The sequence below is a fragment of the Nicotiana tabacum genome, chromosome 20 (genome assembly GCF_000715075.1).
Source record: "Nicotiana tabacum cultivar K326 chromosome 20, ASM71507v2, whole genome shotgun sequence".
In the NCBI taxonomy this organism is placed as follows: domain Eukaryota; kingdom Viridiplantae; phylum Streptophyta; class Magnoliopsida; order Solanales; family Solanaceae; genus Nicotiana; species Nicotiana tabacum.
This window is the reverse complement of record NC_134099.1, coordinates 26809045-26833534: the sequence shown is the minus strand read 5'-3', so window position 1 is coordinate 26833534 and position 24490 is coordinate 26809045. Positions and strand designations below refer to the sequence as shown.

The 24490-nt window shown below is 37.0% G+C and overlaps 2 protein-coding genes across 2 annotated transcripts; one reads left to right on the top strand and one right to left on the bottom strand.

Annotated features, from left to right (window-relative positions):
• The first annotated feature begins 10763 nt into the window (after nt 1-10763).
• On the top strand, nt 10764-14638 carry LOC107793682 (UDP-galactose/UDP-glucose transporter 3). Its single transcript, XM_016616073.2, has 7 exons — nt 10764-11046; nt 11697-11794; nt 11899-12029; nt 12272-12302; nt 12679-12782; nt 12939-13060; nt 13971-14638. The coding sequence occupies exons 1-7, from the start codon at nt 10943-10945 to the stop codon at nt 14377-14379; spliced, it is 999 nt and encodes a 332-aa protein (XP_016471559.1). The 5' UTR covers nt 10764-10942; the 3' UTR covers nt 14380-14638.
• Nucleotides 14639-15398: 760 nt separating this feature from the next.
• On the bottom strand, nt 15399-21647 carry LOC107793683 (transcription factor MYB124-like). The gene is made up of 13 exons (XM_016616074.2): nt 21372-21647; nt 20973-21089; nt 20371-20417; nt 20202-20258; nt 20018-20090; nt 19636-19691; nt 19357-19536; nt 19080-19246; nt 18826-18965; nt 18129-18271; nt 17882-18048; nt 17614-17768; nt 15399-16178 (listed from the first exon to the last, which is right to left on the bottom strand). The coding sequence occupies exons 2-13, from the start codon at nt 21054-21056 to the stop codon at nt 16068-16070; spliced, it is 1380 nt and encodes a 459-aa protein (XP_016471560.2). The 5' UTR covers nt 21057-21089; nt 21372-21647; the 3' UTR covers nt 15399-16067.
• Between the last annotated feature and the right edge of the window lie 2843 nt (nt 21648-24490).

The following is a 24490-nucleotide window of genomic DNA, read 5'->3' as shown; positions in this document are numbered from 1 at the left end:
GGATATGTCCTACATGATTGGCGAGAAGGTTCTGTTGAAGGTTTCATCGATGAAGGGTGTTATGAGATTTGGGAAGAAAGGTAAATTGAGTCCTCGGTTCATTGGGCCTTTTGAGGTGCTTCGGAGGATTGGGGAGGTAGTTTATGAGCTTTCTTTGCCACCTAGCTTATCGAGTGTGCATCCGACATTTCATGTTTCTCTGCTCCGAAAGTATATTAGGGATCTGTCTCATCTTCTGGATTTCAGTACGGTTCAGTTGGATGGTGATTTGACTTATGATGTGGAGCCAACAGCTATTTTGGAGGGTCAGGTTCGAAAGTTGAGGTCAGAGGATATAACTTCAGTGAAAGTGTAGTGGAGAGGTCGGCCTGTGGAGGAGGCTACCTGGGAGACCGAGCGAGAGATGCGGAGCAGATATCCTCACCTATTTAAGGCTTCAAGTATATTTTTTGACTTGTTCGAGGACAAACATTTATTTAAGTTGGGGAGGATGTGACGATCCGGCCAGTCATCTCATGAGTTGCCGCTCGGTTTCTCCATATTTCTTCTTCTTATTTGCTTTGTCTATCGGTTCTATATGTGATCGGGTTGGTTGGCTTGGGTTCGGAAAGAATTTGGTAAGGTTTGAGACACTTAGTCTCTTTTGAGGAAGCTTAAGTTGGAAAAGTCAACCAGATGTTGACTTATGTGTTAGAGAGCTCGGATGTGAATTTCGAGGGTTTGGATAGCTTCGGAGGGTGATTTGGGACTTAGGAGCGTGATCAGAATGTGTTTTGGAGGTCCGAAGTAGATTTAGGCTTGAAATGGCGAAATTGGATTTTTGGCGTTTTTCGGTTGATAGGTGAGATTTTGATATATGGGTCATAAAGGAATTCCGAGAGTTGCAAAAGTTCTGTTATGTCATTTGGGATGTGTATGCAAAATTTCAGGTCACTCGGACATGGTTTGGTTGGGTTTTTTATCAAAAACGTAATTTAGAAGATTTTAAAATTCTTAGGCTTGAATCCGATGCGAATTTGGTGTTTTGATGTTGTTTTGAGTGTTCCGAAGGATGGAACAAGTTTGAATGGGGTTATGGGATATGTTGGCATTTTTGGTTGAGGTCCTGGGAGCCTTGAGTGAGTTTCGGGTGGTCAATCGGACCATTTCATGTTGTTTGGAATTGTTGAAAAATTGGTGTGTGTTGTAGAGGATTTAGACCTTCGCATTCGCGAGTAGGTCATCGCATTTGCGAAGGGTTATATAGTGAAGGCTGAATTTTAGCTTTCGTGTTCGCGAGGAAGACTCCGCATTCGCGAAGGGCTGGGTGATTGGTCATCGTGTTCGCGTGAAGTGGACTGCGTTCACGTAGAGGAATTGGGCAGCGGAGCTTTAGGGTATTTTATTCATCACGTTCGCGAGTGAGGTAACACGATCACGAAGGGTCAAGCGGAGGAGCCATCGCATTCGTGAGTGGCAGGTCGCGATCGCAAAGAGAAAATTTTGGTCAAAGTTGATTTGTGCTTTGCGAACGTGAGGCGTTGACCGCGTTCGCGAAGAAGGAAATGAGGTCTTGGCAGAATGTTTAAATAGTCGTCTTGTCCGCGATTTTGGGGTTTATTTCCTCCATTTTTGAGCGTTTTGGGAGCTTCTTGAAGAGGATTGAAGAGGGATTCAATGGGAATCACTTGGAGGTACGATTCATGGACTTAAACTCTATTCTAATGTGAAATCTAACTAATTAATCATGGAAATTAAGCCTAAAATTGAAGAACTAGGGCTTGAAATTGGAGACCTAGAATTTGGGATTTGAGGGATCATTTGTGGTTGGATTTTGATGCTTTTGGTATGAATGAACTCGGGGAGTGATAAGGAATCCATTGATGTAAATTTTATCAAGATCCGAGATGTGGGCCCGGGGGTCGAGTTTTGGTAATTTCAGGATTTATGTGGTAAATTGATTATTTTCGCTTGGGCTTCGTTCTTAGCATATTTTGACACCGTGATTCTAATTTTGGATATATTCAACGTGAGTGGAGGCCGATTCGAGGGTCAAAGGCATCGCAGACTAGAGTTTGGATCGGATTGAGGTGAGTAATGATTGTAAATAATGTCCTGAGGGTATGAAACCCTGGATTGCACATCGTTATGCTATATTGAGGTGATGCACACGCTAGATGACGAGTGTGGGGTCATGCACTATTGAGGCCTGGGCAGAATGTTTAAATAGTCCTCTTGTTCGCGATTTTGGGGTTTATTTCCTCCATTTTGAGCGTTTTGGGAGCTTCTTGAAGAGGATTGAAGAGGGATTCAATGGGAATCACTTGGAGGTACGATTCATGGACTTAAACTCTATTCTAATGTGAAATCTACCTAATTAATCATGGAAATTAAGCCTAAAATTGAAGAACTAAGGCTTGAAATTGGAGACCTAGAATTTGGGATTTGAGGGGTCATTTGTGGTTGGATTTTGATGCTTTTGGTATGAATGAACTCGGGGAGTGATAAGGAATCCATTGATGTAAATTTTATCAAGATCCGAGACGTGGGCCCGGGGGTCGAGTTTTGGTAATTTCAGGATTTATGTTGTAAATTGATTATTTTCGCTTGGGTTTCATTCCCTTAGCATATTTTGACGCCGTGATTCTAATTTTGGATATATTCAATGTGAGTGAAGGCCGATTCGAGGGTTAAAGGCATCGCGGACTAGAGTTTAGATCAGATTGAGGTGAGTAATGATTGTAAATAATGTCCTGAGGGTATGAAACCCCAGATTGCACATCGTTGTGCTATATTGAGGTGACGAACACGCTAGATGACGAGCGTGGGGTCATGCACTATTGGGGATTGTGACTTAGTCCATCCCGAATGACTGTTTTACCGCGTATTTGATTGAAAACTATTTGCTACTATCATGTTTTGGGCTGAATGCCATATTTGGACCTCGTGCCAACTATTTGAACCCTTAGGGGTTTTTATTGATATTTCCTCACTGTTTTGACTTTATACTTGTGCTCAGTCATGCTATATTCTACTGTTTTAATAACTCAGCCATGTTTACTCTGTTTTAACACTTAAATGATATTCTGGGCTGAGCATCATGTTTTATTATTGCCCGAGTGGCTTGCGAGATTTTGACTGAGTAAGGCCGGTGGCCTATGTTGTGAGGAAACATTGGTTATGATTATGAGGCCGAGGGCCTGAGATTTGTACGCCACGAGGTGGCTTATTGATATGCGACCGATAGCCTAGTGATGATGCCATGAGATTGCTTGATATTGCGCTTGAGCTGTAAGGGGCCCCTCTAGGAGTCTGCACACCCCTAGTGAGCGCGTGCACCCATTGTGATGTGAGAGATAGCCCGAAGGGCTGGTATTGTTCTATGATCTTGCCCGAGGGACGATCCTTTATGTGCTTATCTTTCCTAGTTACCTGTCATTTATCTGCTTAATTGTTAAAAAGGCATTTCATGAAGTTTAAACTGAACTAAATGACTTTACTTATCTTCACTGATTTACTATTTTTACTGGCTTTTACTGTTTTATTATAGCCTGTAATGTGCCTTACGTGATTTCTTGCTTTCAGTCTTTATTTATGATTATTACTCACTGAGTTGGAGTACTCACTTTACTCTCTGCGCCCCGTGTACAGATTCAGGCATTGTTGATCCTGCTAGCGAGAGTTGAGAGCTCCCGGCAGACTTCGGAGTTCACGAGGTAGCTGTTTGGCATCCGCAGTCCCGTGTTTTTCCCCCTTATCTAATTTCTTATCCCTTATTAGCGACTTGTAATAGCTTTGTAGACTTTTCAGACTTGTATTAGAATTGATAGATGCTCATGACTAGTGACACGCCGTAATCGGGCTGTGTTGGGTTTTACTTCCGCAAACTGTAATGTTCACTGCTTACCTTTGGATTATTTACTATATTTTAGACTTAATTCTTATTGTTAAATTGCTTAAAACTGAAATGGGAAAGTGTTGGCTGGCCTTGTCTTCACGAGAGGCACCATCACGACCGAGTCCAGGTTTAGGGTTGTGACACTCCTCCCCAAAAATCTCACACAAAACCTAGATTATTTTGAGTGTTACGATGTGATTCTAGTGCCGAAAACACCGGACAACATGTTAGTTTCTCTTTATCCTTCTATTAGCTGCATTGGGGGACTGATTTTGGATGAAGAAGAGCTAGGTTTCGTGGGTTCTACTCAGTCTAAGGTAAATTTATGCTTCCCCTTCCATTAGCTATGCTTGTACGAGTTGTAACTCAATCGTAAAGACTAGACCTAGCGAGTTTTGAAAGAGTGGTATGATGTTTGTTGTTGCATCACTATTGGCTGGTTATAAACTTATTTTTAAGTTGAATTCATGGTTGTTTTATAGGAGAAGAGGCTTAATTATATGTTGTTAGTTATGTTGCTCAATATGAAAGAAAAGACAAGTCGAAGCGTGTTTACTGTAAACTGAAAAATCAATTTTTAGTTGTTGAACTTGTGGGACTATTTTGTGGGCTATTCCGTGTTGCTGTTGGGTTGTCTCTTTTGCTACTATTTTTATGGATTTTGGGAAGAGAAATGGTTTGGAGAAATACCACATAATGGCAGGGAGGCTGGTCGGTCGTTCGGTGTTACATTTTCGGGTTGTTTGACACTACTAGGGTTGTCGTTTAATGTATGAACTAATTGGGGTGTGTGGGCTGTTTTGTGGTATTTTGTGATGGATATAAGGTTGGAAAATGATGTATTAATGTTGTTATTGTTGTTGGTTATGTTATGTCGAATTGGGAGGAAGTAAAGATTATAAAGGAGATATTGCCCATTTTATTATAACATAAGCTTGTCGTTCGTTGTGTGATAGTTGTACCTTCCATAACTTGATGGTAGTATTGTTATCGTTATTGTAGATTAAGGTGAAAGGAGACGAGTTTAATGTGGTTATTAGACAGATTGTGATAAGGTATGTTAAGGCTAAACCTTTTCTTCGTTTTGGCATGATCCCGTAACTACATGCGTTTCATAACGAGGCATAAAGAGAAGTTCTTATTCCTGATTTATGTACATTATCCTAGTCTCATAAGCTATAGTATTCTCCCTTACCAGGACTTTATATTCAGTTAAGTATTGTCTTCTTTCAGTCAGGAGAGTAGAGAATTTATATATATAAAGTATTATAGTATTTTCACCACTACCAAGCTATAATCGGTGGGTAGACCCCTATTGGAAAACCTCTGATCAGATGGTAAGTTATATATCGAGATGACTGTGGCCAAGCACCTATGAGCGAGCCCAGAATGGCCGAGATATAGAGCCTAGTATGGTCGAGCGCCTATGAGCGAGTCTACTACGACAGAGCAGTTACCCTCCGAGCCTTATAAGGCCAGACATCAATTTTACTTGTTAGATTGAGAGAGATGAGTCAGTATCAGCAGGTAAGCATATCTTCAATTATATTTGACTCCCAGGTACTTTCAGTTATTATATTTTAAGTTTAGTTTCAGCTTTCAATTATTCTGTTTCCTTACATACTTGGTACATTATTTCGTACTGATGTCCCTTTTGCTGGGGACGCTGCATTTCATGCCTACAGGTCTTGATAGAGAGCAAGATAGACAATCCCAATAGACAGAGCCAAACATCAGCTTGGTTGGTAAGCTCCACTTTCCCGGAGTTACCAGGCCGCCTTGGAGTCCATTTTATATATACATGTTTGATGGGTAGATCGAGACCATGTCCGATGCAGTTACAGATATCTGTAGAGGCTTGTAGACGAGTCCTATATATTTTGTATATCAGTATTGTGGCATTGCCAGGCATGTGTACATGTTAGTTTGGTATTGCTGGTTGTAGACATTCATAGCGTCCTCGCCGACCTTGATTTGTAAGGTAGGCCTCGTCGACCTATGTTGAGGGTTACCCCTCAAGAGTTCATAGTTATAGAGTGGTACGCTCAAACCAACTATGGCACCGGGTGCCGGCCACATCTCCCAGGTTTGGGGCGTGACAATTATTACTCCATATGAAAAAACATAGTAACTCCCAAGAAGAGCTACGTTGGGGTTTTAATCACTAAAAGCAAGTAAATAAGTACATCATGCATAAATGACATATTATGGATGTGCTTAATATTGTAATTTATTTTAAAAAATAATTTTACTCTTTATAGTGTAGGGCAAAATGGTCAATTAATTTTTTATGGACATTTTTGTAATCTAACATTTGACTTAGGAGCTTTCCATTTATAATATAGTACGATGATAATATGACTGAATGTAAATACTGAGTTCATTGTTTCCCAGATACAGAAAGAACTTAGAGAGACAGAACTTAGAGAGACGATTAGTATGTTTACAGGTTCTAGAAAAGCTAGAAACTGTCAAGTTCTAAAAAGAACTAGATTTTATTTTGTTGGTTTTGGCTGTTCATATTTTTCTTCCTAAGGTCTAGCTTTTTTAGGCACCCTTCCTAGAATGTGGTCTAGAACTCTAGATGCTCTTAGTTTATACCCTTTATTTGATTAGGTACGGAATTTAAGAAAAAATAAAAAAAATTGACCTTGTGGTGTAAAATGAGGTATATATATTTTATTTGATTATAAATCATTGCATAAAGGAAAATTATTTTCAAATATGGAAAGAGGTCATTCTTTTTGGCACGTACTAAAAAGGGAATAGGTTCACATAAATTGAAACGGAGAGAGTACTTGTAACAAACTGGATATCACACCAAACCAACTAACTGTATTAGCTCAACACCAATTGTGATTACAAGAGATATGCTAACGAAAGTAAGGATAGGACAGCAGAAACCTAAGAGGAAAGGCGATGAGTATTAGACTGATACAACAACAGAGATGAGAAGTATATAAGGAGAACAGAGATGAGAGAGCTTAACACTTGACAACTTCAACCTAAAAATGGACTACGCTTTTTACTGTATTTATAACTCATTTTCTCAGGTTGCTTCACGCAGTAAGCACCTGCCTACAGTCAAAATTGGTCCCACACATAATTTTCCAAATCTCCAAATATGTCCTTCACCGAGTCACTTATTGCGTTCACAACAATACCTCCTGCCTCAAAAGAACCTTATCCGCAAGGTTCGAGTGAAGCAAAAATTACAGCAATAGCCGCTTGACCCTGTCAACAGTAAACAAGCAATTCACAGCAACATCTTCACATCTGGTACGAGGCGTAATAATATAGTGACGGAAATCAACATCTGCCATCAATGAAAGCAATCTTATGTTACACCTTAAGTTACCCAACAAAGCATCAGCAACAAGCTTAACATAGTGGCTCACTACTCTTGCATCAGTGCAAAGAAATGCACAGGAAAGGGCAACACAAATTAGTCTAATCTCAATGTGAACAACTCCTTTTCTCATCCCTAGTGTTAACATTGGGTAAGGCATTTCACAGAGTTTTAGCTTGCTTACTGAGATTATAGCTATGGAAAATAGATCTCGCCATCTGACACTAGGGATAAAATGATTGAAGGAATATTGCACCCTTTTGTTTATGTAACGATGAACTGAGGTCATCCAACCAGCATCTTCAAGGGCCTCAATAATATTTGCAGCAGCTGCACTTAGTTCTTTGGGTAGAGGTACCAACTTCACAGAATAATATGTACAAACATTACCAAGCAGAACATTGGCAACAACCTCCTTCCTACATACAGGACCGTAGGAGTTAGGTAGCAGAACCGGGATTCCTGGATCATAGGGGTAAAGGTCGAAGCATTGGCTCGCAACAAGCTGCCCAACTAGTCCTGTATCCTTACACATTGCAACAGTAAAAACAACACATGATGCTGACTTCCCCTCAATATAAATCCAATCACCCCATAGTGTATCGGGATCAAAGGGAAGGCTAGCAAAGTTGAGATAAAAACCAAATCTGATGTGGAAGATGAATAATGTTCAAGCTTAGACTCTTCCATTAAGTTGAGATAATGCAGTCCTTTGTCAAGCTTTAATAAATGTGCTGGCGCTTTGCTCTTCCATCCTTCTTTATCAGCAAACAGAGCCAAAACCTTACTAGGTTGATGCAACTTTAGAATTAGGAACTCCAACCCAGCAGGAAAGCATCATTAAAATTTTGTATACGGGGCTGTAGCGAGTGATGTCTTCTTCATAATGAATGAGCTCCATTAGTAACCAATGCATCACAACAATTAGATAAGCAATCTCACAGTGACAACATATTATCCCACTCCTGAAATTCCTCAACTGAGTAATTATGGACTGCTCCTCAAGCTGAGTAGGAGTGCCATCAAAGGAATACAAAAAGGAATGTGTTATAGACTCACACAATAGCTTGTTTGATGTACAAGAATTTTGAAAATTACAACTGCATTCAACACCCGTTTCGACTCCACCCACAGGCTCCCAATCATATAACTTTGCAAATAAGTAGCTCTTTTTGTTTCTAATTTCTTCAAACAATGTATGTGTCTCCTCTTTCTTAGTAGAACCTGTTAGAGGCATGAACTCGGAACTAAGTTCTAGATCCCATACACAAAGATTTGTTGCACTTAAGGTTATGGTGACACATAAGAAATTAGCACCATGATCAAATGGAAATCGATTCAAAATATGGTGATCATTGAATCTCCCAGTAAATTCCCCATGCTCATCATCAGACAACATTTCATTCCGAAAACATGTCACTTCTTGGAATGCCGTCCTCATTCTCCATAAACAATTTCTCAAGACATAAGTTCTCAATATTCGCAGGCTCCAGGAGAAATTTAGTAAGATACATGTCTTCAAAAGTTTCAAATTCAATTTTCCGTTGGCCGTGACCAAGGGAAGGTGCAGTAACGTACCTCACTAGCATATCTCTTCGGGGACTTTTAGCAAACAATTGGGCTTTTGCTGCTTTCAGCACATGTAGCTTCTTCAACGATCATTTCAATTGAGGTAACTGATTGCGCCTTCGAAAATACTATTGGGCAGTAGCTATTTAACATTTCATCGAACACCTGGGCCTCCTCAGATTCTCTATCCTCTAAATCTGGTTGCATCTCAGATGGAAGGGTTGGTGCAGCCAAAAGCTTCTTAGATTCAACACATAAAATCTCAGTAAAAGGAAATTGAGCAATCTCACAGGGCACAAGCTGATCTCGTTCAACAAGAGGAACGAGGAGTGCTTCATCGCATGTAGAATGGCAATGCAGATTGGGTTCGTCACTCTGGGAAATTTCGTCGAACACCTTGTCATCAACTGGTGTGCACTTCTCTCCACCAGTTAAACCAGAGCGGGGATCATGTATATCAGGTACTTGAAGGTTTGTGAATGAACCTAAGGAGCGAAGAGGATGAGTTTCGGAATTTGTTGATGGAACCGAAGAACTGCTAACCTTTTCATCAGGGAAAACTTCAGTAGACAGTGCATCGAATGTTTGTTTCGTCTTGTTGGCTGGTCCGAAAGCAGATTCAAGCCAATAGAAAGTCGAAATACATTGCAAATCAGCAACTGTCGGATTTTGAAAATGCAGAAGAAACTTCTCCTTGAAATGACTCCAATCACAGAATTGTTTGTTGCGAAATAGCCAATCAAACCAAGCGAGAGCATCACCTTCAAGGTAAAAATATGGAAGAGGTAACCAGTCTTCTTTGGAAAAACCAAGGAATTTGAAGTAACGCTCTGCCCGATAAACCCATCCCTCTGGGTTTCCTTTACTGAATTTATCCAGTATCACCATTGTCATCGGAGTCCGAATCGATGAAAGTACCAATGTAACAAACTGGATTTCACACCAAACCAACTGACTGTATTAGCTCAACACTAATTGTGATTACAACAGATATGCTAACGAAAGTAAGGATAGGACAGCAGAAACCTAATAAGAAAGGCAATGAGTATTAGACTGATACAACAACAGAGATGAGAAGTATAGAAGGAGAACAGAGATGAGAGAGCTTAACACTTGACAACTTCAGCCTAAAAATGGACTCCGTTTTTTACTGTATTTATAACTCATTTTCTCAGGTTGCACTTCACGCAGTGAGCACCTGTCTACACTCAAAATGGGTCCCACGCATAATTTCCCAAATCTCCAAATATGTCCTTCACCGAGTCACTCATTGCCTTCACAACAGTAGTAAGTTTTTTGTTATGGTAATATTTACAGTTTTTTACTAAAAAAAGTATTACATGTACTTAATCATAAATTACAATGATAAAATTAGAATCTATCCATATTTGAGGGACTAATAGCTTGTTTGGCCAAAAAAAGTTTTTTGGGCGAATAATGCTTTTTTTTAGAAAGTGTTTTATAAAAAAAAAAAATTGAGGTGTTTGGTTAAGTTTTTGGAAGAATTTTTTTTTTTTGAAGATAAGCCGAGACAGTTTGGAAAAATAGAAAAAAGTAATTTTTCTCCAAAAATACTTTTTTGAAAAGCACTTTTAAGAAAAATACAGTTAGGAACAGTTTTTAAAAGTTTGGTCAAACACTAATTGCTATTTAAAAATACTTTTTAAATTAATTAGTCAAATATAAACTACTTCTTGCCAAAAAAAAATTTTGAGAGAAATAATTTTAAAATAAAATAATTTTCAAAATAAGCTGATTTTTATAAAAAAGACAGAGATTTCCAAGCGGGTTGCTAATACTTCTCTTCAAGTTTTTTGCCGTTAACGTTGGGTCAAATTTACGCGTCTACTCAGCCAATAACCTGTCGCTCTGAAGTCACCTTAACTAATAAAAACGCTCCACGTGTAATCACATACGTAGCAAAGATCCCACGCGCCATATATATATTCCGCTCAACAACTAATCGCTGTTTCTATAAAAAACCGGCAGTTAAAAAGAGAAACCGCGAAAACATACACAGGCTTCGATTCTTTTCTCATCAACCTCTTTTCACTCTTTCGCCGGCGGCGGCGTGTGATTGTCGGAAAATACGCCAGAGAAGTGACGTGGCTACTTGGATCTGAGCTTTTTCCGACTACATTTTCAAAATGGAATCCCACGGCGCCGGTCTCCGCCGTGTCCTTGTCCTGGCCTTCTGTGTCGCCGGTATTTGGTCCGCTTATATTTACCAAGGCGTTCTTCAAGAGACTGTGTATAGCATTTCTCATCTCTTTCTCTTTTTTAAGCTTCGTTTAGTCATATGATTTGTTCTATTTTTTTAATGTTAGCGAATTCATGATATTTAGTGCAAGTTTTTTTTAAAAAATTATTCTTTGAAAAAATTGACGTTTAATTCTCAATATAATTGATCAAATTGGTAAAACTTGCTTTTGCTAAATGTTATTACTGTCTCATCTTATGTGACTCACTTGCATTTTTAATATGTCCCTGAAGGAATGACTCCTAATATATTTAGAAATAATTTAATTTTAAACATCTCATTTACCCTTAGTAATATGATTTTTAGCCACACAAATGTTGATAGCTTATTTCAGACCACAAGTTTTAAAAGTCTTTGTTCTTCTAAACTTGGTGCCTAGTCAAACACAATCACATAAATTGGGATAAAAGGAGTGTCATCCATGAAATTTAACTTTAGTATGGAGAATGTTACAAAATGACTAGAAGTAATAATTTTTGGAGTTATCTTAAAGGTTCTAATTTTAGTACAATGTGCTTGTGATTTGTGCATTTGATGCAAGTTTTGGTGTTTTCCTTTAACTTAGCTGTGTAATGAGTTTGTATTCATACATTTCCTTTTATTTATTTGGTTGATTTTAATATTTTATGCTTGGATTTTAGGTCAACGAAACGGTTTGGTCCTAACAACGAGAGGTTTGAACACTTGGCATTCCTAAACCTTGCGCAGAATGTAGTTTGCTTGGTATGGTCATTTATAAGTAAGTTTATAGAGCATGTTCAACGATTCTCTGTTATAATGTACACGAGAACAAGCGCGAGTAGCATAACTGGTTAAGTAATTAAGTACGCTTTTTTGTTGCAGTGCTTAAGATTTGGTCTAATGGGAAGAGTGGTGGTGCTCCTTGGTGGAGTTATTGGAGTGCTGGTATTACAAATACTATCGGTCCCGCAATGGGGATTGAAGCGCTAAAGTACATTAGCTATCCTGCACAAGTATGCCCAATTCTTGTTTGTTTTTTTATATCCGGTGTCTGCTCAAAACTTTTTGAACCCTAAACTAGCGTTTTAGGATCTCTTGAAGTTTTCTAAGGATTGAGAGAAATGCATGAGCCTTGTTAATGTTCTAATTTCTAGAAGTGGCTGATGAATTAATGTTAGTTGATGAACCTTGATGGTTGTTTTCTTTTTTCATTTTTTCTTCAAATGAATTGTAATGAGGTCAATTTCACTTACAGGTCCTGGCAAAATCATCGAAAATGATTCCTGGTATGTCAGTAAGAAAGCATCTTTGCAACTTACATGAATGTTCTTTCTTTTAAGTATGATTTTGAGTATGTTGTCAATCAAGAGAGAATATTAGATGTGATTTCTCTTTTTGTTGAAAGTGCCATGGAGTTTTTAGAGTTTTTTTGAAGGAAAAAGAAATAATATATTGTTGAATTTCTGATTGAAAGAGCACCGAGGGTGTATGTGGGATGGTTTAGGCAATTGAAAAGGATTTAGAAGTAGGTAATCGGAAAAAGGATTTAGAAGTATGTGCTTTTATCATTTAAAAACTGAAATTGCCAGTCCAACTTTGTGTTAATGAGATCAAAGTTTATTTTAGTGGAATTTTTTGACAGTATTTGATTGCTCCTTGCAGTAATGCTGATGGGAACACTAGTTTATGGCATAAGATACACAATTCCGGAATATGTGTGCACTCTACTTGTTGCTGGCGGTGTATCGATGTTTGCTCTCTCAAAGGTAACATTTGAATTAAATATTCTTAAAGTACAATGAATAGCTTTTCTTCTTTCTTCCCCCTTTGCCTCTAACATGCTTGTAACTATTGGAGGAAAAGCAAAGGTCGTTTCTGTGCAGTACCCCTTACTTTTTCTCTTGTATTTGGCTTGATTTCAGACTAGCTCTAAAACCATTAGTAAATTGGCGCACCCAAATGCTCCACTTGGGTATGGGCTGTGCTTCCTGAACCTTGCCTTTGATGGTTTCACCAATGCTACTCAGGATTCAATTTCAGCAAGGTAATTTTCACCTACCTGTGATCCTATCTGTCTTTTTGTGCGTGATCTCCCTGAAGTTCTTACGAGGAAATTTTTGTTTGGATTTATGCTCTTTAGCTATTACTTCTCACATCCTGAATAATCAAAATCAATGTTCTCTCACATCATGAATTTTTTTCCGATGCTGGGTAAAACACTATGTTATGGAACTGACGCTTGGTCAGTAGGATTGTATTTCTCAAGTTGAATCCACTGTCTTAAAATCATCCAGAGTAGAACTGAATTTTTATATCTCTAGTCTCTACATACCAAAGAACCTTACAGAGTCTTCTCAACTATACCATCTATACCACTCTCAAGCTGGAATGAGGAGTAGTTTGGGGAGAAAAGATGTATTAATAAAGGCTAACAAATCCTTATTTTTTATATGTCTGTTCTTCCAAATACTTAACTGCAAGAATCTGTGTTACCTATTTTAATGTCCTAATTTTGTTTTAAAGCATGAATAGGGTAGAGTTAGTTGATTACCTCGAATCAGATACTTTGTCTAGTATCCGACATCAGGTGGTTACTCAGAAAGGACAGATTTCAATGGCTTAACAATAGAAACTTCATCCCTGAACGATCTCATTCAGGCGCATAGTTGAGTATAGAGGAGGAAATGTTCAGATTTCGAATTGAAATTTGCTAAAGAAGCAGAGGAATTTGAACATAATTATGTTCCATGTTCCAAGGATTTAACAAAATTTCATGCTAATACTATCTTCACTGCGTGCACAGCGTCAGAACATCATCAGACCACATACTTGGCTGTTGTCACATATCTTTTTCTCCTCAAATGTGCTGAGGGATATATTTCAATGTCATTGTTTAACATTACTCTGTTTCTTTCGTTTAAGGAGTTTTGGCTAAGTTGTCCCATTTTTCTCAGGTATCCTAAGACATCTGCTTGGGATATTATGTTTGGAATGAATTTATGGGGTACCATTTACAATATGATATTCATGTTTGGCTGGCCAACTGCCAGCGGTTATGAGGCAGTTCAGTTCTCTAAGCAGCATCCAGAGGCAGCATGGGACATTCTACTTTACTGCCTGTGCGGTGCTGTGGGACAGAACTTCATTTTCCTAACCATTAGTCGATTTGGTTCTCTGACCAACTCAACCATCACTACAACACGCAAGTTTGTGAGCATAGTTGTATCTTCTGTTTTAAGTGGCAATCCACTGTCAGAAAAGCAATGGACAAGTGTTGTCATGGTGTTCTCAGGATTATCTTACCAGATTTACCTGAAGTGGAGGAAGTTGCAGAGGATGTCGAAGAAGAGGAAGCCCATGTAAATGTTATGTCTTTTTATCTGAGGATACAGTTCTGTACTATTAGCCATTTTTCTCCTGCTGTAGTTCCAGTGTCCTAGGAGTGGTAACACTTTGATCATTGGACAATGTAACTGAAAAGAATTACAGTTGTAGAATGAATTACTTTTTCTGGGTATATTGTTAGCTAGCCCATTTTTGTAATTGTTTCATACTAGCAATCAGAGAATAAACATCTCAGAAGCTGGTACAGCATCAGTAAAGTTTTATAGAACATTTCAAAGGACTTCTCTTGTTTTTTTCCTACTATCTGCTTTCAATATTCTCTATAAACCTTGGGGAGGTGCCAATTTGTAAGTACACTGTTTATTCTGCACAATTCTTGGCTTGTGGTATGTCAAAAATAGGACATGGTAGACCCAACATCAATCCTTATTCCAAGTCAAAAAGTAACTCAAAATAATTCTTATGTAAGATTCTTACTTTTTTTGGGCCATGGTTTGGGCATCATGACCACTTGTAATTACTATTATGTCCATCCACAGTGTGCACTAAAGAATTGATCCTGGTTATTTAGGCCATTCTAGTCCTTTCCTCTAAATGTCTAAGCCACAAAGAGGAAGGAAAGTGATTGCCAGTAGAACTCACACTTTAATTTGTACAGTCTTCCCTCCCCTTTTACCACTGGCTTTTGCTTTATTAATGATCACAGTTGCCCACCACCACCACCAACTGCTGACCAATTTAAATAAGCAGCAGATTTCTCAGACCCCTCATTCCCCACAAGATTCCACCCCCATTTACAGATCTCTCTGAAACAGAGACAGCAGCAGCAGAAGGAATGGAAGAAGTCTCTTGTCTAAAGCCAGAGAAAGCAACAACCTTTATCTTTATCAGTAAGAACTCTCTCTCTTTCATGTTTTGTGCTTAGAACAAGTTTTTGTGTAAAGGTAACTGTTCATTTGCAGTCAGCATTACCTGTAACAGTACCACAGCAATGAGCAATCTTACTATCTCAGACAAGTAGAGCAGGAGAAGAAAAATGTCTGCACACACGAACCATATTGCATTCTCCAATCAAATAAAGTATGTTTTACATTACATGTAGATCAGGCAAAGAAAAAAAGCTCTGAACAGCCTAGAAGCTTATTATACAACATCTACACACAAAATAAATGAAAAGAAACTGACATAGAAGGCCAATTCAACTTATTGATCCTCCTAGCTCTCTCTATGTTTTCTTCCTTCTTCTTTTTTTTTTTTTTCTCTCTTTTTTCAATATTCTCTATAAACTTTGGCGAGGTGCCAATTTGTAAGTACAATGTTTGTTCTGTACAACTAGCTAATCAATAGCCGAAAACTTATGGAACATCGAATACCCCCATTCGGGTTCCATAACAACACACAAAAGAATGAGAAACAATAAAAAAAAGCACACTAGATACTGTGAGTATTGGGTCGGAAACTCCGAAAAGGATGCAGATCATCTGTCAGATCTCCAGATAAAAAGCTAGAATGCCTCCATTGCATTCTAGGATGCAGACCAGATCTTCCAAGGCCTCTTGAAAAAAAACTCAGGTCGTAGTGACTGCAATCCAAACAAAAAGAACTCCAAAAAATTGAGTAGACTCCATATAATAAAAACTGTTGATCAAAGTTATGGTGATTCTGCCCGCCACAGAATCTGTGTAAGGTTTGATCAGTAAAGTTGGTTATAGACTGTGAAGGAGGGCTCTTTTGCACGATGGAGGTTGTGTATGATTTGTGCCTGGATACGGGGATGTGGACTCCACTCCAAGTGTTTTCAATAGGAACTGCCTCTCCTGAAAAAACAATTAAAAAAATGTTAATCTTAGTCTTGCCTCACACTTGACTTCACATAAATTAGTTAAGGTCAAAGAGAAAGGCAAATGAAATCATGCATCGCGATTTACATGAAATAGACATGTCAATGTAAAAGGCAACCCAAACTTCAGAACAGTTTCCAGATCACCAAAAATCAAGAAAGAATGTGACCTTAATCCAATCGATGAAAATAGTAATCTTCAGACTTGCATTCTAAGCATATGATGAAGAAATAAAATTAACTAAAACAACTTACTGTTTGATTGGATTTGTTATCACACTTTCTAAATCTTTATAGGGGTTAAAATTTTAAAAGAGGAATTCTGTAATCCGTTTGCATCTAATATAAGCACGTCTTTCAAAAATAAGGCAAACTAGCTAGAATAGAATTTGGATGCGAATCATTATGGTTAAGGCAGACTAGAAAGGAGATCAAGATTGTGAAAGAAGGGAAAGTGTAAGAGATAATGATGAGGAAGCAGCTTATATCCCAAAATCAATTCTGCTGCAAGCTCCTTGAGCCGAGGATCTATTGGAAACAGCCTCTCTACCTTCACAAACGAAGGGGTAAGGCTGCGTACACACTACCCTCCCCGGACCCCACTTCTAGGATGTCATTGGGTATGATGTTTTTGTTGAATTCTGCTTTTGGAAGTTAGGTTAACTAAGCGAAGGAACAGTAAACTTACAAGGTTTTGGCAAGAAATTCTGTTTACCAGTATATGTAAACTCACATATATCAACACATAAAAGACGATCAGTAACCTCCAAAAGCCTGATTTTCTTTCTTTCGGCCATTTAGTACATAAGTAACAAGCAGATATTAGCACATATCTAAGAAATTGCGTTCTGGCAAAGATTTGTGAGGTCTTAAAATCAGATAACTGCATTAGGTCGAAATACCAGACATCTTCAGTTTACTCAAAAGATTTTGGGGGTTGCATGTCATACATATATTTTCAGTCCAGCTCTGTTCCTTCTTCCTTTTTAGTGCTTCTTATTCTTTTTTGTTCTCTCAATAAATTTGAGCTGACAACAGATGCCTTGAACTTTGCTGAATTTATGATAATATATTTACAGCTCTTCCTTTTCTTTTTATATAGAATGAAGCATGATACACAGCACTCTAGATAACAAGGATTCAGATTTGTGTTAAGGAGACACAAAATGGAAAAGACCAAAAACAAAACAAAAGAAGCACAATTTCTCTTGAGCTTTTGAACTAACCAACTGAGGCAAAAGTAAACTACGTTTTCAGTTGAATTGATTTGTCTTTTGTTGCTCCAATACACCCATATTACCCATGCATAAAAGTCCAATTTGATCCATTATCTAAATGCACTGATGGTGAAGCTCTTTAGCAAAACATTTACATTGAACTGGTTTAATATTAACAAGGCATAGATTGCTTACACTTTCCGAAAACTTTGGGGTGGGAATTTCTGCAGCTAAAGATCTGAACAGTGGAGTTACTTGAAGAGGAGAAGTGAAATCTGTATCCAGAAATTCACATTCAGCTGTAGCTGGTCCATCATTCACTTTTTCTTCACCACGAACTGGCAAAGTATCTGAGATAATGCAATCACCACAAGTATCAGCGTAAAGCAACTCCTATGGCTGTTAAACTAAAAGAAATATTTTTGAAGTTCTTAATTTAGATAATGCAATCACATCACCGCACCTTGATCACTCATCTGAGAAGTTCGTAATTCAGATTCAATATCCTGATGGTGCGCGCACACCTCGGCTTGGCTTTCTTCTGTTTTATCAGCCAGCGCATGGGATAGCAGAGTTGATCCAGTACTATACTCAGAGCTGCCAGCTGAATCTTCAGATAAAGCAGGTTGCCTGCACAACGACATTTTTAGACACAATGGCTATGGGATAAGCTGAGCATCGTTAGAAATGTGAGGTTGCATCGTCAATACCTCCAAGATGGCCGACTGCCTTCATTACTGCTCTTTGAATCTGCTATCAGATCCTTATAATCATCAGGTCCAAGATTCATCTCAGGGATCTGGAACTTGAGCATATCACCTTCCTTTGTTTGACGAAGAAAATCTTGGAGTATCTGAAAAAATATTCAAGCTTTTCCATTAGAGTTTCTGCAGATTAAGTGCAGAACCATTTCTACACCCATGAAACACAAGGGACAGAGCTAGATAAAGGGCAGCCTGGTACATTAAGCTCCCGCTATGCGCGGGGTTCAGGAAGGGCCGGACCACAAGGGTCTATTGCACGCAGCCTTACCCTGCATTTCTGCAAGAGGCCGTTTCTACGGCTCGAACTCGTGACTTCCTGGTCACACGGCAGCAACTTAACCAATTACGCCAAGGCTAAGGGACAGCTGGATATTTGCAGAAATATATCATAAGCAGCTCAAGCTGTCTCTGTCTCTCATGTAGTCGGAGAGCTGAACAATGGTTCTCCCATTTTTGCTGTAAGGAATGAATCATGAAACTAAAGTGTATTCCGCAATTATTTTGAATGGCATGGACCAGAATAGAGAGAAAAAGAGCTTTAGGGGTGTTATTGTTAATGATGGTTCCTCTATAGTATCACCTGGTACATCAATTCGTTCCAAAAGCATAAGTGTATTAACCGTACAAAGAACATAGACCTCACCTTCCAAGCATTTTCAAGGCTTTGATCTGTATTCTCTGTATTAACTTTCATAGCCAGTGAGCTTAGCAGCTCCGCTTGTTGCATCAAAGCTTGTACCTTTGGATCATCTTTCTTAAGGAATGTTCCTTGAGTTTTGTTGTCTTAAAAATCCAAAAACAGTGAGTTAGATATGTGTTCAACTTAATAGATCAGACAGTTCACTGTACTAATAAATGGTCGTTTACCAATTTCTTTTATCAGTCAGGGTTAATTACCATTTTCAGTCGTCTGCTGATGAGATGCCAAGCTTTTCCCAGCGTTACGAAAGTTTTGAGCAAGTACTGCAAATGGATGTCTTAGTAGTGGATGTGTAGTTCCACAATCACCAAAAGATTTTTCTCCGCTGTCACAATTTTGACGGACATCTGAGATGTGGCTTGTCCTACATCACAAAACTATAGTGTTATATTGGCTAAATCACAACAACATAGTGATATATTGAAGACTCTCTCTCTCCAAACCATAGCTAAATCTTTCTTTATCCGTTTTTACCTCAGCTTTTTAAAAGGAGCAGCAGCTTCTGTTATGTTGTCAATATTGAGACCATCTGGAAATATAACCCTCTTGTTATTTAGGTTAACGAATGAATTGCTGTTTTCCTTAGCCAAAGCTTCATGTTTAGCTCTCTTTTTGCACAGTGTAGTGAATCGATTCTTCACAGCATTATCCGTTCTGCATTTAGAAAACCAAGAATATCAGGTGAATACTTATTTTTTCCAACTAAATGCTGAAAAGTACAACAATAATAATAACAAAATACAATGCTATTACCTTCCTGAAACCACCTTGGCAATTTCAGTCCATCTGTTACCAAAAATCTTTTGAGCCTGCAAATAATATTCTTTTTCTATCAGATATCTAGATTTCGATCACAAGACAATTTCTAACCAGCCATGTTGCACGGACTCTCCAAAATAGCTGCTGCACCCTGTGACGGATCTTCCAAAAATGCATTATTTTTGGAGGATCAGACACGCACCCATCGATATTTTCGGAGAGTAGAGCAACATAGCTAACCAGAACTTAAATGGGCTGAAATAGAAAATAGCAGCAATCAAACACAATCCACGGTTAAGCCCAAAATGCAAAAATAAGTGAAAGTGATGGAAGCGCGATATAAAAAAGAAGCAATCAAGAAAAGCATCATTTTTACCTCACATAAAAGCATATCTTCTTCAGGTGACCATCCCCCTTTCTTGAAATCAGAGTTTAAATAAGTGAACCATCTGCAGATATTTCAAATAATATCACCTTAAAATACCAACCAAGAGAAGAAAAAGGGAAAACAGAAACACAGAGTAATTGTAGCTAATATCAAGAACACATTTTTAACTAACCTTCTTCTGCATTGCCTTGTTGTTTTATCCTTAAACTTCGATGCTATGATCGTCCAACTACAATAACACACCAGAAAATAAATTTGTATTATCAGAACTAATATCACATACACACTTAAATTTCTCCATAAAGTTGAAAGAAAAATCAAATAGGGTAAAAAGTAATTACTTGTCAGTTCCATGGATTCGAATTTGCTCTCTTAGTATATCATCCTCCTGCAACTCAAAATATCAAAAATCCACTACATATCAAAAATCCAATCAATACAACAACTTAAAACACAAAAAAATTAACAGAAAAATCATTTCTTGCAAAAATCCCAATACAGTAATTCCAAAATCAACAACAACTAAACCTCCGTCCCAAACAAGTTGAGGTCGGCTATACTGATCTTCACTTCTCCATTTAAGCTCAACTCATGTTTAAAATCCAATCAATACAACAATCCAACAACTTAAAACACAAAAAAATTAACAGAAATTATTTCTTGCAAAAATCCCAATACAGTAATTCCAATTTAACAAAATCAATAACAGAAACAACAACTATGCCTCCGTCCCAAACAAGTTGGGGTCGGCTATATGGATCCTCACTTCTCCATTTAAGCTCAACTCATATTTACAATCCAATCAATACAACAATCCAACATCATAAAACACAAAAAAAAAAATCCAAAAAATCATTTCTTGAAAAAATCCGAATACAGCAATCCAAAAATAACAAAATCCAAAAACACAATTAAAAAAAAAAGGAACCCAATAATCACAAACCTCTTGAGACCAAGAAACAATATGTCTTTCTTTAGGTTTAGCAGCTTCACCACTATTTGAACTTTTCTTCATATTCTGTTGCATACTTCACTTCTCTGCTCCCTCAACACTCACATGCTATAGTAAAAAAGAGACCCTTTTAGGTGAATGATATTTAAAAAGAACAAAAAGGGTGTATTGCAAAAAGGGAAACTGTTTCACTTCTCTTTACACTCTAAATACTTCTTCAACAGCTAATTACAAGAAAAATTACAATCTTGGGGTCATTTTAATACATTGAAGTATCAATTTATTTTGCATAGGATTCTGACTTTTAACTCAAATTTAGACCACCTTTTTTGCCCCAAGAAAGTTTAAACAACATCCATAGAATCCGAATTAGGATAAAATTTATGTTACCTCGAGATTTGGGAACATGAAAAAAGAAACAATCTTGGGGTTTATGAATTATGGGGTTATGTTATAGTAACGTAGATCTAAAGGTATATGAAACCTTAAAGATTGTATTTTTATGGTTGGCTGTTAAAATGGTGATATTCTTGATATAGAGCAAAAAGGGGGTGGTGGGTTTATGGGGTGGGGGTGGGGTGGGGGTGGGGTGGGGGTGAAGTGTTCAAAAGAGCATATTTTTTCTCTTGTTTAAAAGGGGGTGAGTTTTCTTGAATTATTTTTCTTGATGTTTTGGTGTTTCTGTGTGGGGTATAATTAGGGGGAGTATAATTAGGGGGGGAGGGGGGGGAAGTGGTGTTAAAACAATCAACGGATTCTTGCTTTTGAGCGCGGGTATGAAGGAGAAGTTTGAAAAAATAACGCTGAATTCCATGAGACTATAATTAATGGCATAGTAGAAACTACACTCATCATTCCCCACTTTCTCTTTCATTTCTTATAGCGTACGTATAATGCTTTCTACAGTGTGTATAGTATTTGATGATAAGGTAATGGTAGTAGTGGCGTTGACAATAATTTCTCTAAGTATGTTCAAACTTGAAAGAAGTACACAATACCCTTCGCAGACTGAGCACACACCACTCTTCTCAAACTTCACTTATGAGATAACACTTAATCTATTGTTGTTGTTGTAATGCCATTGGATAGTTTTAATTTAACAATTATTTATATAAACCATCATTAATCTCTTTATTAAATATTTAACTTAATTAACACTTCATTAATTGGAGTAGTAAGCTAGATTCGAAAAAGAATAAAGTAGTAATTAAGGGACTTTTTGTTTTTTTAAAATGTCAAATATTTTGAAACAAATTCAGTTCATCGAATTGACTAATATTTGGAAACTAGAATAAGATATTATTTCACAAGTGTAATCGAAATTGTTTTTTTTCTTTTAAATATTTGATTAGATATATATATAGGAAATAATATTCCTTTTAAAAAATAATGTATTTTATACTAGGTTTATACTCACCACAACTATATAACGCACTAATATTTATATTAGGGTAGGTTGTCTATATCACATCATTAAACGTGTGATCTTTATTCGGATCTTGCATAGACGCGAAATGTCTTGCATACCGGGCTGCCCTTACGACTATGCAAGGTAATAATAGTGAGAGAAGTGACACTATATGCATTTACTTTAAATTCTTGGACCCATATTTGCCTCTCTTTTTTTTCTTCTTCATTTCTTCCTTAACCTTCTGATTATCTTTTTCTTTTTCCTAATTCAATTTTTTGAATTGTGCATGACAACATTCGTGACCCAACTACATGCATTATAAGATTCCCCCGCACCTTCATATTCATATAGATTTCTTCAGTTCAAATTTTTACTTGTTTTGTAGTGGGGGTAATTGGGGGTGAGTTTTTCTACTTAAATGAAAAAATAAAGGGGGGGTGCAACCCACGTGAGTTTTGAGGAAAAAGAATGGGATAAATAGGGTTTGATATTATTTGAAATTTATCTATTATATGATCATGTGATCACTGGTCAGTCCAGCCTGGTCTGATCATTCATCTCTTTGAAGTGAGTATATGGAATATAGTTCTTGTTTGAAAGTTGAAAATTTCTTGTTTCTCATCCTCATTTGCTTGGGGATGAAACTTCCTAAAATTCAAACTTTTTAACATTTATTGTTTTCTTTTTTTAAAAAAAGAAAAATTAAGAAAATTATATTACATAGGCATATTAGTGAAGTAAAAAAGAAAAATAGGACAATACATCCACTTATGATGTGAAAGTCTCTCGCTGATATGACTAGACTATATGCTTTTGCGATACCTTGATGTTGGATAATTGGTAATATTCTGGATATAGTAATATATAAAAAAAGTTTATTATTTTCCTATAGTTAACAAGAAATAATTAAGTGAAAATTTTAATAAGAAAGTGAAAGCCAAACGGAGGAAGTGATTATGATAAGAATAATTGAATTTCAACTTGCGCAGTATGATTAGAATTGTTCATAATTCTCCACCTAGTTTATTTTTAAACTTCATGATATTGGTCTATCTGCTTAATTGGTATGACTTTAAAATTCAAATTAATCATCAATTTGGAGTTATTTGATTGAATAAATTATTGACATTTTGTCTTCTCTAGTTAGCCTTATAGCTTGTCAAATAGCTTTCATAGAGGTCATGAAAGTTATTTGATTGGATTTTATTTTTGTTGATAGTGAAAATTAGCTAATTCGAATATCCCCCCTGAAGTTTAAAAAAGAGCATTTAAGCTCCCCCATCTTTGGGTATTGGTACATTTGGCACAACAGTACTAAACATCTCATATTACAAGCAAGAGTTAGGACCATTCTTTACTTTTACCAAATCTTCTGTCAAATTATAGCATTCGATAATCATATATAGAGTTAATTGCATCTCATTAAGTTGAAAATTTTTATGAATTTGATATATATATATATATATATATATATATATATATATATATATATATATATATATATATATATATATATATATATATATATATATATATATATATAAGACCTTTGGGAGGGAAATGTAATTAAATAAAATATTGAGGATTGCAGTACATTTTACCTTTTGGAATCAAATGTTCTACTTCTAAAATCCTTTTTCTTGAGTAGTGTGGTAGTCAAACTTCAGTTTTTGACCCTTAATCACTCTGAGTTGCATGTTCAGAATATATTAGTTAAATCCTACTGTATTCTTAAAAGTTGAACTACGTGCTTGAAAGAATGAAAGGGAAGATTCCCAGCCCCTTTATTTAACAATTAATGGCAAAACAAAAGGTAAAATAATACTAAAATACAATTCTTGCGGGCTAGTGTTTAAATACAATGTGTATTCATTTTTTTATAACTTAGATAATATGTTTATTTTGGTTCCAAAGTTCGAATTTATAAGTGTTGACCCTTGAGATAATATATTGTATGTTTTTGCATCTAAAGTATGGGATTTGAATTAGGAATGTCTAGTTGAAAATTTTATATGTAGTATTCTAGTTCTGTTATGGAATAAAAGCAATTTAGTAAAACATGAACAAGAAATAAAAGCAATTTAGTAAAACATGAACA

Excerpts from the sequence above, each read along its gene's own strand:
- LOC107793683 (XM_016616074.2), bottom strand. The coding sequence starts at position 21,056 with ATGCAACAGAATATGAAGAAAAGTTCAAATAGTGGTGAAGCTGCTAAA. Across the intron at positions 18,272-18,825 it reads GCCTTGAAAATGCTTGGAAG|ATACTCCAAGATTTTCTTCG; the intron begins GTGAGGTCTATG and ends ATATTTTTTCAG. Across the intron at positions 18,049-18,128 it reads GGCAGTCGGCCATCTTGGAG|GCAACCTGCTTTATCTGAAG; the intron begins GTATTGACGATG and ends GTCGTTGTGCAG.
- LOC107793682 (XM_016616073.2), top strand. The coding sequence starts at position 10,943 with ATGGAATCCCACGGCGCCGGTCTCCGCCGTGTCCTTGTCCTGGCCTTC. Across the intron at positions 11,795-11,898 it reads CTTGGTATGGTCATTTATAA|TGCTTAAGATTTGGTCTAAT; the intron begins GTAAGTTTATAG and ends TTTTTGTTGCAG. Across the intron at positions 12,783-12,938 it reads CGATGTTTGCTCTCTCAAAG|ACTAGCTCTAAAACCATTAG; the intron begins GTAACATTTGAA and ends GCTTGATTTCAG.